General features: G+C 40.9%; 2 protein-coding genes across 2 annotated transcripts; one reads left to right on the top strand and one right to left on the bottom strand.

Annotated features, from left to right (window-relative positions):
• The first annotated feature begins 232 nt into the window (after positions 1-232).
• Positions 233-4,110, top strand: LOC311505848 (uncharacterized protein). Its single transcript, XM_084569642.1, has 6 exons — positions 233-325; positions 424-489; positions 1,601-1,876; positions 3,646-3,774; positions 3,866-3,893; positions 3,975-4,110. The coding sequence occupies exons 1-6, from the start codon at positions 280-282 to the stop codon at positions 4,096-4,098; spliced, it is 669 nt and encodes a 222-aa protein (XP_084425768.1). The 5' UTR covers positions 233-279; the 3' UTR covers positions 4,099-4,110.
• On the bottom strand, positions 4,017-9,092 carry ptafr (platelet-activating factor receptor). The gene is made up of 2 exons (XM_084569641.1): positions 8,529-9,092; positions 4,017-6,143 (listed from the first exon to the last, which is right to left on the bottom strand). The coding sequence occupies exon 2, from the start codon at positions 6,130-6,132 to the stop codon at positions 5,035-5,037; it is 1,098 nt and encodes a 365-aa protein (XP_084425767.1). The 5' UTR covers positions 6,133-6,143; positions 8,529-9,092; the 3' UTR covers positions 4,017-5,034.
• Between the last annotated feature and the right edge of the window lie 1,817 nt (positions 9,093-10,909).

The following is a 10,909-nucleotide window of genomic DNA, read 5'->3' as shown; positions in this document are numbered from 1 at the left end:
CGCCTCTCATATCTGGGCACTTTTTCTGCCTCTTGTGCGACAGTTGTTTCAGTAACAGGTACTAAAAAAAATGCTTCTCATCTCGGATAAAACAAATATTATTAATTATTACTGCGCTGGCTTTGTTAAAATTTTGGAAAAGGGAACTTGAAACTTCCCTTCCAGTCTCATACTTCCTCCAGTATCACCTATGCTTCATTTATAACACACTGATTCAGTCTGCACCTGTTGACCTGAAGTGACTGAGGTATTCGCATTTAGTTCATCGTCACAAACAACATGCTGTTTGGATTCTTTCTCCTTTTCTTTTTCTTCGTGAGCGAAGGTAAGGCCATTCCTAGAGTCAACCTTATAAAAAAATCTTGAATTTAAGTCGCAAATATCTTATTGATGATTTGTTTGTGCTTCTTATTGTCTTTGCAGTTGCAGTACTATCCATGACATCGACCCCAACTACTACTCTCACGACAACTAATGCCACTACACTCGGTAATACAGAATTATTTTGTCTTTCACAACAAGTGGAATTATTGACAACTAAACGATGGTGCTGATAGTTATATTGGTTGATTTTCTATGAAAGTATTTTATGATGTTTAAAATGGCCGTGATCCTCCAAGAGTTCAGACTCAACTTTATTAGAAACTATTGGGTTTTATGTTGAAAAGTGGTTGGCAAAAAAAATTATAAAAATGTTTAGCTTAGGAGATGTTATACTAAAAAATGTTTTCATCAGTGCGTTACATGACCAACTTTATGATGGAGGAGCAGTTTTTGGAGACCACGTCTGTCTTATTCTTATTCTGTATTGCTCAAAATTGTTCAGATTTCTCTCTATAAGCACATACAAGGCATGATAAGGTTTCCTGACTCTCAGAAACGTCTAAGTCATTCGAGGAGTTTGTATTTTGGATGTAAACTTTAACCAGAGTGGAAACCCGCAGATGAACAGAACCACACCCCGTAACCGCAATTCACACGTCGCTGGTTGTGCACTCATTAGCCGTTAGTTAGCAGCAGTCTTTAACTTAAGCAGTTCTGCAAAACATCAGCTTCCCGGGAATCACGCTGGAATTTCACGTTAGGAATTGCACGTTATAGTGTTTAATATAATGTATTTGCTTTGCTTGCCATCTTAGTTTAGCATGTTAGCTGGTTAACATTCGCTAATTAGCGCAACGAAAGTGAACTGGGAGGTATTTAGTCATGGACCAAAGTACTGGACATGTGATGATGAAAGAAAGGTTTTACACATTATCCAGTGGGAAACATGAATATCAGAAGCATATTTTATGGTAGTCAGTAGTTCTTTTAAAAAATATTTAAATATAAAAACATATTTTTTTATTATTGTTTGTATAAAATCCTTGTATTTTGTATCAATTTTAATGTTAATCTACTGGTGGCACTACGTGAAAAATACTCAAGAGCACCAAGTTGTATTAAAAAACATCCAATAGCTTTTCGACAAAAAAGAAAAGCATCTTCTTTGGACAACCCATAGACTGGATTAGTAAAACCATGTGGTTAAATGACTATATTCTGTTTTATCTCTGCCCTCTCCTTCTTTTTTATCTTCTCTCTACACCCTGCTCTACAGGTACCCTATCTCCTCTGCAGGTGGTGGCCACGCCAGACTGCCCAGTTGCAGCAGGTCAAAAAGTCATCCTCCGCTGCAATTCCTCATTGACAGACGTCCAGTGGTTTTGGGAACACCTGCAAAGTCAGGAATGGAAGGATGTGGGCACTGGAATCGAACTGACTCTCACCAAGTCAGAGGAAAGTGGGCTGTATCACTGCCGGGCTAGGAGAAAGTCTTTTCAGGATGCTGTGAGTCCTGACCACATGGTCTGCATCATCTCCACACAAGCAACAGGTTGGTAGTTTTAGATTTGAAAACTGCATCTTTACAGAGGACTGGCAATAGATTAATGACTAATGATTGAGAGTAATAGTTTGCTGTTTGTTATTATGCACAGGCAGTGTATGGAATCTGTTCCACTTTCAAACGTACCAGCATATCTTAATGACTGCCAGAACCTCAGTGTACTAGGTCTGATGAAGTATTGGCATATTTTTTGTTACAGTCCACAGGGACCCAAAAAGAGACGATGCTTTTGATTTTTTTCCCTTATTGTGTTATAGATTATAAATGTAAATCGATCAGCCCCAACATTAAAACCCCCGACAGGAGAAGTAAATAACACTGACCATCTTGTGACCATAAAATGCTCTTCTGGACTTGGCATTCATGTGGACGTTACTTAGACCGAAATTCTGAGGAAACAGAGGGAGTGTGAGAGCTTGCAGGAGGTTCAATGATGACGTATCTCAGAGGAGTGATAAGGCCCTGAGGAATGATGCGGTTTTTAGACATTATCTTGTAACCACAGTGCCCTGCTCGGAAATGTAAATCAAGGCATGAAAAAAAAAAAAAGATAAACTGAGCTCGGAGGTTTTCTACACACATTAGTCTAAACTACCTGCATCTGTCTTTAAAGGACTCTCTTATCTGATTATTAGAAGCCTGAATATACACTGATCAACCACAACGTTAAAACCACTGACAGGTGACATGAAAAACATTGATCATCTTGTGACAATTTAGTGTTCTGCTGGGAAACATCTGGACCTGGCATTTGTGTGGATGTTACTTAGGTATGTATCACCCACCTAGACCAGACCAGGCACCCCCCACCCCATAGCAATGACACTCCTTGACAGCAGCCATCCCCAGCAGGATGCAGCCTGAAACAGGAACACACACAAAAACGCTTTAGGAACAACTAAAAAAAAAAAAAACATGAAGAACAGCACAAGGTGTTGACCCGGCCTCCGAATTCACTAGATTCCTAAACTGATTGAGCATCTATGGGATGCACTGGAACAAGCCCGGTCCTCAGAGGCCTCTCCCCTCAACCTATAGGATCAAAAGGCCCCCACTAACAACATCCTGTTGCCAGACACCGCAGGACACCCTCAGAAGGCCCATGTCCATTCTCTGATGAGTCACAGCAGTTTTGGAGGCACAAGGGAGACCTACACAATATTAGATGGGTGGTTTTATTGTTGTGGCTTATCTGTGTATGTGAATGCATAACGTGCTTTCCTACAGAAAGCTTCTCTCTGCTTAGTGAAGCATCACACAATTTGTGTTTGTTTGTTCTTGCCGCGACCATGACAACATGACTATGCAAACAAATGCTTGAACAACTCAGTAATGATGCTACTGGCCATGCTTGGTCATCGTGTTTCATATAGTGTAGGCAAAGCAAAATGCACCTAAAATAACAGCGCAGGACAGTCAATCAATCAGAGCAGACTGGGCTTTTTGGGAACGGGAGGGGGGCGGCCTTAAAGAGACGAAATGGAGCGTTTCAGAAAGAGGGTTAAAAAGATGTGCAACAACAGTGCAGTATAAGAAACACAATGTGTTTTTGTTTTTTGTTTTTTTAAACTTGAAGCATCTTAATATATTCAAGCAGACCTCCAAAATAAACCTAGACATCTGTAAATGAGCATAATATTGCCTCTTTAATTCTGTAGCCTGATACTGATGCTGTATTACTGCTTATTGTTTTGCTGCGACATTGGAACTAAAACCTTTCACCCCCACCCCTGTGCCGTTTCTCCAACTGTCAATAGTCGGGGAGAATTTAGGAATAGCTGCCTTCGTCTTGTGTCTTCTGGCTTTGTTCCTCCTTGCTCTGTTTGTCTTGTTTGTCTGGCTCAGACGTGGAGACACCCAGACCACATCCACCCCTGAAGCTAAAGGTAAAGAGAGCACCACAAACACTTCCTGTCAGGTGAAGTTCTTCATTTTAATGTGCTGTTGTTCGTTTTAACTTCCTTTTTCTTTTCATAGGATGTCCGAGACCCGAAGTAGCATCAAAGTAAGTCATGACTGACTCTTTATTTATAACGTTGTTGTTACCTTATAAGTCTGTCTGAGACTTTTTTTCTCTACACACCAGGGGCGATTTGCCGCAAGCTGACAGTGACGCAGATGTGTACATGAATTACACAAACACTAATCCAGCCTACACTGACTTGGATCCCACCAACATGACGGAGGATAACGTGTACTCGAGTCTATGATGAACTGTGATGATCTGAGCGGAGGTGGAGCAATAAAAAGTGGAAGATTTTAAAAAATAAATAAATAAATAAGCAACCTTTTCTTCTGCAGCAGACGAATGCCCCACATGAACCCCTGTGCAGATCATTCACTTGATAGATGAGGTTTGCCACTTGAAGTTTATCAGTGTGCGAACTTCCTGAATGCATGTACGCTGCTGTTTTCGTTCAAGTGATTATTCAAATGTGGTCGATACCTACGAGAGAACACTCTGCCCTCCTTCCTGATTAGACAAGTCATTGTCTCGCGGCTGTCCTTCTCCTTGACAGTGTGGCGTATTTTAAATTGACCTGAATCATCACAGTATAGCATATATATGAAACAAGCAAACAAAAGTCTTTTTAATAGATATATGTTACAAATGGTAAAAAAAAGCACTAAAACAAATACAGTAAATACAAAATACAGTGCATTATATATATATATACACACATCTGAATAAGCCGTGGTTTTCTTCGTCATAGTGAGTCACGGGATCTCAAGAATATATTAGACAATATAATACATTTCCACATAGGAACTTAACCAGTATTACTTCTGTTCAACACAGAGCCAAAAATAAAAAACTCTCTGAGGCGTGACCGTGTTACATATTGTGCTGATAGAATACATGGGTAATATCCTTGACTTCTTGTTTTTTTCAACCAAAACCTGTGTTAGAACAGTTTCTTTTTTTTTTTTTGTGCTTGCAAAACTTCTGCTTTTCGATTTGTACTTCACACAGGAAAACAGCATAAAGTGTGGCTAGACCAGTGCTCTGCGAATAAAATGTCCATGTCAATGTGATGTTTGAAATTCACATTAAACAGTCTTTAAAAACAGGGTTTGGAGAGGCTGCCACAAAACGCATGCAGCTGATCTTCTGTATTTGTATGTGTATATTACAATTCCTCCAATTAGTCGTCTCTTGGCAGTTGATGCTCGCTCTGAAGTCTCTGGCTCTGATTCTTGCTTTCAATGGAGAGCTGTGTAACGACTGACTGTGAGCATCCTTCTCCCTTTGCTATCCTTTTAATGTGGGCCGTGATGAACTTTCTAAACTTCCTTGTGGCAAAATAATAAACCACAGGATCCAAAATGCAGTTGAGGCCCATCAGAACCAAGGTGATTTGATGTGCGTCGTTGAACGTCTGACAAGTTTCCCTGCTCCAGGTCACCTTGCCCCAGCCTTCTTTGATCTGCAGCACTGCCAGTACCCAGAATCCTTGAATTATGTGATGGGGCAGGAAACACACGACAAATACCCCCACCACTGCCACCAACAACTGCAGAGCCCTGTGTTTTACACCTCTGGGCTTTTTAGCTGAGCGGGACATGGTGCTTGTGGACCTCAGTTCTGCCTTGGGAGGTTTTTGAGAAAGCAAAGCTTTCGCAATAAGCAAATTGCACACCACGACTAGAAAAAACACAACAAAAAACAGTCCAATTATTAAAAAATGAGTGATTGCCACGGTTTGTTTCTTATTATCAGTTTCATTCTGGTACCCCTCGAAACAACGAGTGATGTTTGAGTCATCATTAGTTCCTTTAGATATCAGGTTTGGAGTAGCCATTGACCAGACGAACACCCAGATGATAATGCACACAATGATCCCACGACACCTGTGGTTGGAAGAGGCCACGTCCAGAGGCCGAATGACAGCCCAGTATCGGTTGACGCTAATGGCCCCGAGGAAGAGGATGGTGCCATAGGTGTTGATGAAAAAGAATGAACCAGTGAGCTGGCACATTATATCTCCGTAGATCCAGTGACCTTTACGACTGTAATATCCGATCCAAAAGGGAAGGGCAGACACAAAAAGGAGATCTGCGATGGTCAAGTTGGTCATGTAGATGCTGATCTCTCCCATTCCCCTGGACTCACGGAGGCAGCGCAGGACAATGAGTACATAGACGTTGGCGAAGACGCCCACGATGAAGATGATGCTGTAGACCACTGGGAAGAGCACATAACGGAACTCTGAGTCCAGGAAGGATGAGTTACCACAAGTCATTTCCGTTATTTCTGTAGGAGACAAAATATAGCATCATGAGAACAACATCCTATCACAACATAAATTGGGGTGAGTTAGGAGAGAATTTCACATTACACGTGTACAGGTACAGAGGTACATCGAAATGCAGGTTGGCATCTAACCAGAAGTGCAAGAGGCAGTAAGTGCACATGGCATAAATAGCGTGGTGTATAAGTAGTACGGTGTAAGTTGTTTTTACAGCATATGGACAATATTTGCAGATCAAAACCTATTTACAGGTGAGACCATATATACAGGCGAGTGAGCAAGATATACACAATGACTGAATGAAGTATTATAAACATATTATACTGATGGATTTGTGAGTTAAATGTGAGTAGACTATAAACAGGAACTGTAACATAACATCATTTACAATAAAGGGGATGGGCTGATAAATTAGGCGATACAAAATACAGATAAAGTGAGAAATTGAGCAGTGCATAAACAATAAGCAGTAGCTACCTAATGTTTTTGCTAGTGCATTTAGCTGATATAATCCGCTGAGGCCTTTAAAGTTTTCTTATCGCTATTTTGGAAAACAAGAAAATGAAATGAAATCGGGAACTGTTCCTCAATGAAAAATAAGTGTGAACGTTCACTTGTCATCAGAGCACTTAAGCCATGGTGCAACCTTCCTGTACATGTGCTTTGACAACCCCAGTAGCGACACGTAAACCAGGCTGTGTCACTTCCTGTGTCCACCCTCTGACTACGTGACGACCGTATGAAACGTCCGGTCTCTTCTAAAGTATATTAGGAAAAATGTGAAACGGGATCATGTCACTGGAGTGAATTAATTAATCCGATGGTTATTTACTTATTAATATTTCGCTGCCAAAAAAAAAAAAAAAAAATCATGAAACACGCACGTTTGCACCATGCCCCAAAAATACTCGGTTAGTCACAAACCAGAAATGACAAAGCGAGGAGGAATGTGCGACCATCAAGGTTTACCACTGTTACTGCAACCATGTAAGAGTTGAGAAGATTCAATGATAGGTGGACTATTTCAGTGAAACAGAAGTGAGACAAAGAAGTGTAAAAAAGGTTCGAGCTGCACAACCGCTCACTGGTTGATTCAAAATCCAGACTGGCTGGGAGACTTGTCACCTTGATTTTTTATTTTTTTTTTATTAGCTTTAAGCATCGTAAATTGGTATGCAGCAGGAGGTTGAGGACCAAAGGTCATCTGGGGAACTCTGTACACTTTCCCCATGTGACGTACACTATGGTTGTGTATTTTAATAACGCCTGTGCTTAGATAAGCCAATTTGGCTTTTTGTTTGAAAGATTCATTGGTTGGACCTTTCATTTAAGTCCCGAGCTTTCCTGCAGTGTTTGTGTGAAGCTTTTTCAATTACTTTTGACAACCTAAATCCATTTCATCCAACTTCTTTAGTTGTCAGGATGTTTGTCCCTAAATAACCCTCGCACCACCACGTATCAGCTACCATAAAATGCAGATTAAAAAAAAAAAAAAAACTCAAAGACTTAAGGGGAGGATTTGTTTTAGTTCCAGAAATTGAACCGGCATGTGTCATTTCTTCAAATCAGACAGTAAGACTATTCATGCGACTGGTTAAACACAGTTTTCACTCTGTCTCTTCAAGACGGTGCCCAAACCAGACAGTTTGTTAATTTCACGACATGTGACAATGAAAAGCAGGAAGGAGTAAAGCAATTGTTACATCAGAAGCAGGAATCAGCATGTTTCTTCCTTATCGGTGCAGACATTTATACCTATCCTGTGGCCACCTACCCAGCTAGTCCAGAAAACTTTTTTTTTGTCAGTTGGCAGTCAAACATGTGTTTGACTGCCAACTGACAAAAACAAGTCATGACTTGCTTATTTGTTATAGCTCAGTCTTTGAATAGCTCATTTAACGTAGTGTACTTTATGTTTAGACAGGAAAATTCTTTCAAGAAAGAGTGGCATTAAGGATTAATTAAACTGTAAGTAATAATTTCTTACCTGTTAGATTTATACATAAAATACAGTTAATGCTGTTTGAGGGTTAGGGTTAAATTGTCAATAATTTGGCGGTGCAACGGATCAACTGCTTTGCAAGAAGGGAATATTTTAAACAAACATTAGAAAATAATCATAAGAAATGCATTTTTTTCCCCCAAAAAAATAAGAGTACTAAACCTTTTTGTTTCTTCTAAATGATGAATTGTCAGTTTGTTCAATTAGGCAATTTTCAGTTAGGTCACAGCTCATTAGTGAGACTTAAGAAACTCAGAAGCATACAGCCAATATTATTTTGACTTGACTAAAAACAACTTAACAGTTTGAAACAAGGTTCATTTACTCTGCCTGCCTTTTTTACAAGAATGATGAATGCTGATCAAATGACAGGGAATTGACTTACCAGGCTACAGCTTCCTCTGCCTTTAAAGTCTCTCAAGGTCTCAGTGAATGCCCTCACAGCTGTGCGGTTACTCTGACGAGCCCGGTGTGTGTGAGTTTGCATGTGTGTGTGTGTGTGTGTGTGTGAGTGTGTCTGCCAGTGGGAGTGTTTCACGGTCATGACGAACGAAGGAGGTGTGAACATCTTTCAGCTAGTCTGGAGAAACCCCCATGTGATGCAATGCACGTCCTTGTTTGTACTTGTTTCCTCCTGTCAGAACGAGAACGGACGCCCCACTTTGGCGTAACCTCGGAGTTTCACAGCAGATCCTTCACTGCCTGGTGATAAAAGTATGACATTTTTATTGAGGAAATGGAAATAGCCAACATAAACCTCGTGGCTAATGTTTTAAAACAAACAACATTCCTCATTTTCTTGCTCTTTAATTGTTTTGTGAGTTAGACTTAAAGACATTACAGCAACATTAACCCTGCACTATATTTTAGTGTCTAAAAGAAGACAAAAAAAAACTTGAATATCACAAACGACTGCATCAACATTTAAGGATGAAGTCGTGACAGCACCGACTTGTTTGTCACGTTCACAGTTTTATTTTCCTCCTAACCTCTCCATCATCTTTTCATTAAGACCTGTAATTAATTTACAGGCCATCAAGCGTCTAATTAAACAAGTTTCTGTCTCATCAGTGAGTCGTGATTGGAGCCATTAGCTGGAATGACGACAGTTAATCGGCTGGTGTGAATACAGATTTGACTGATGTTTGATTTGGGGTGATTAGTATGCCTTCGTCGACTTCTATCCCGCCAACGACGTGTGCAGGGATTTGTGTGGGGCAGTGGCAAATATGTTTTTTTTTTTTTTTTTACATATGTGCATATATGCACTTTTTAAAATCATATGCCTAAGGGACAGAGGTGTTTGTGATTACAGGCTGTTTTTTTTTTTGTTTGTTTTTTTTAACCACCATGGCACCGCTGTTCTGAAGAAACCTAATCCCGTTGGATAACAAAAAGATTTGACACTTGTCTGTACAGGTTATCACCAGAGTTTGTTGCGCCTTTAACCGCTTTTTGCGCTTGGTGAGCTTTCCACAGAATCCACCAGTTTCCTCATGATTTTAACTTGATGGTGCAATCAGTGTAAGCAGTTTGCTAGTGTATTTTTGCCAATTTTCACCACTGTTCAATAGTTTAACCGTTTAAAGAGGAACTAATGTTTTTTACAACCTGGACCTCATTTCTGGCATAAAATACGATTGTTTACTCACCCATATAACTTTTGTGTGATTTGTAGTCAGTTGGGAGATATTTACATCCGCGTGTATCCATATAGTGGGAGTGACTGGGGCACCGAAACACAGCCTCTAGCAGCAGCCTCTCCCGCAACGGTTGGCTTTTTTACCTGTAATTTGCTACTGCTATTTTTTTGCAACATGGCTGAATATTTTTTCCGATTCTGAGGTTGTGGACAAACCATAGCAGTAGCAAATTACAGGCGCTCAGAAATGACATCATCCAGGTCAGAAGACATCATCCGGGGTCAGTAGGTCAATCTACAAACCCTAGATGATGATAACAGCTAACTCCGGACTCAACAGGGAACAGCACTAGCGTATGATAACAAAATATTGGTGAAATGAACGAGTTTCGTGGCAGATAATGCGTTATTTAGAGGCTGCGTTTTGGTGCCCCAGTCACTCCCACTATATGGATACACGCAGATCTAAATATCTCCCGACTGACTACAAATGACACAAAAGTTACATCAAATCAAATCAAATCAAGTTTATTTATATGGCACTTTTCATACCTATTAAAAGCAATACAAAGTGCCTCACAGAGGCTAAAAACAGCAAAAACAGAACAAAAAATCCAACCCTCCCACCCCATAAGAACACAGAGACATGAGACACACACATACCCCCCCCCCCTCCCACACACACCCCACCCCCACCCCCCACCCCCAACACACATACACACACACACCCACACACACACTCCACACACACCCCGCACAAGAGAGACATGGCTAGACACCGAGACCTGGAGCAAGGAAAGAGCCACCTTTGGGGCCCAACCACACCAAGAGGGCCTCCAGCCCACGACTACAGGGAGCACTGCCATAGAGAGACAGCCCCGACCCGGGTCGACAGGAGGCCCCACACCAAGGTGCAAAGCCCTCCAGCCACCAGGGCCAGAGCCGCCCATAGGACAGCACCCCCGTGAGTAGACCAGCAGCAACTCCCAGTGTGGTCGGCCCCCATGAGGAAACACTGGGGCTAAAAGCCAAGGACTAAAACTGTAAAATAGGACAAAATGACCAATGTAGATAAAATGCTTTTCAGCTCATAAAATTAAAACATGTATTTGTAACATATAAAT

The sequence above is a fragment of the Chelon labrosus genome, assembly GCF_963514085.1.
Source record: "Chelon labrosus genome assembly, chromosome: 20".
Taxonomy (NCBI): domain Eukaryota; kingdom Metazoa; phylum Chordata; class Actinopteri; order Mugiliformes; family Mugilidae; genus Chelon; species Chelon labrosus.
This window is presented reverse-complemented; position numbering and strand designations above follow the sequence as displayed.

What these genes read in the sequence shown, in the direction of transcription:
- LOC311505848 (XM_084569642.1), top strand. Translation starts at nt 280, where the DNA reads ATGCTGTTTGGATTCTTTCTCCTTTTCTTTTTCTTCGTGAGCGAAG. An exon ending in ATCCACCCCTGAAGCTAAAG is followed by an intron (nt 3,775 to 3,865) that starts GTAAAGAGAGCA and finishes TTCTTTTCATAG; the next exon opens with GATGTCCGAGACCCGAAGTA. An exon ending in AGACCCGAAGTAGCATCAAA is followed by an intron (nt 3,894 to 3,974) that starts GTAAGTCATGAC and finishes TCTACACACCAG; the next exon opens with GGGCGATTTGCCGCAAGCTG.
- ptafr (XM_084569641.1), bottom strand. Translation starts at nt 6,132, where the DNA reads ATGACTTGTGGTAACTCATCCTTCCTGGACTCAGAGTTCCGTTATGTG.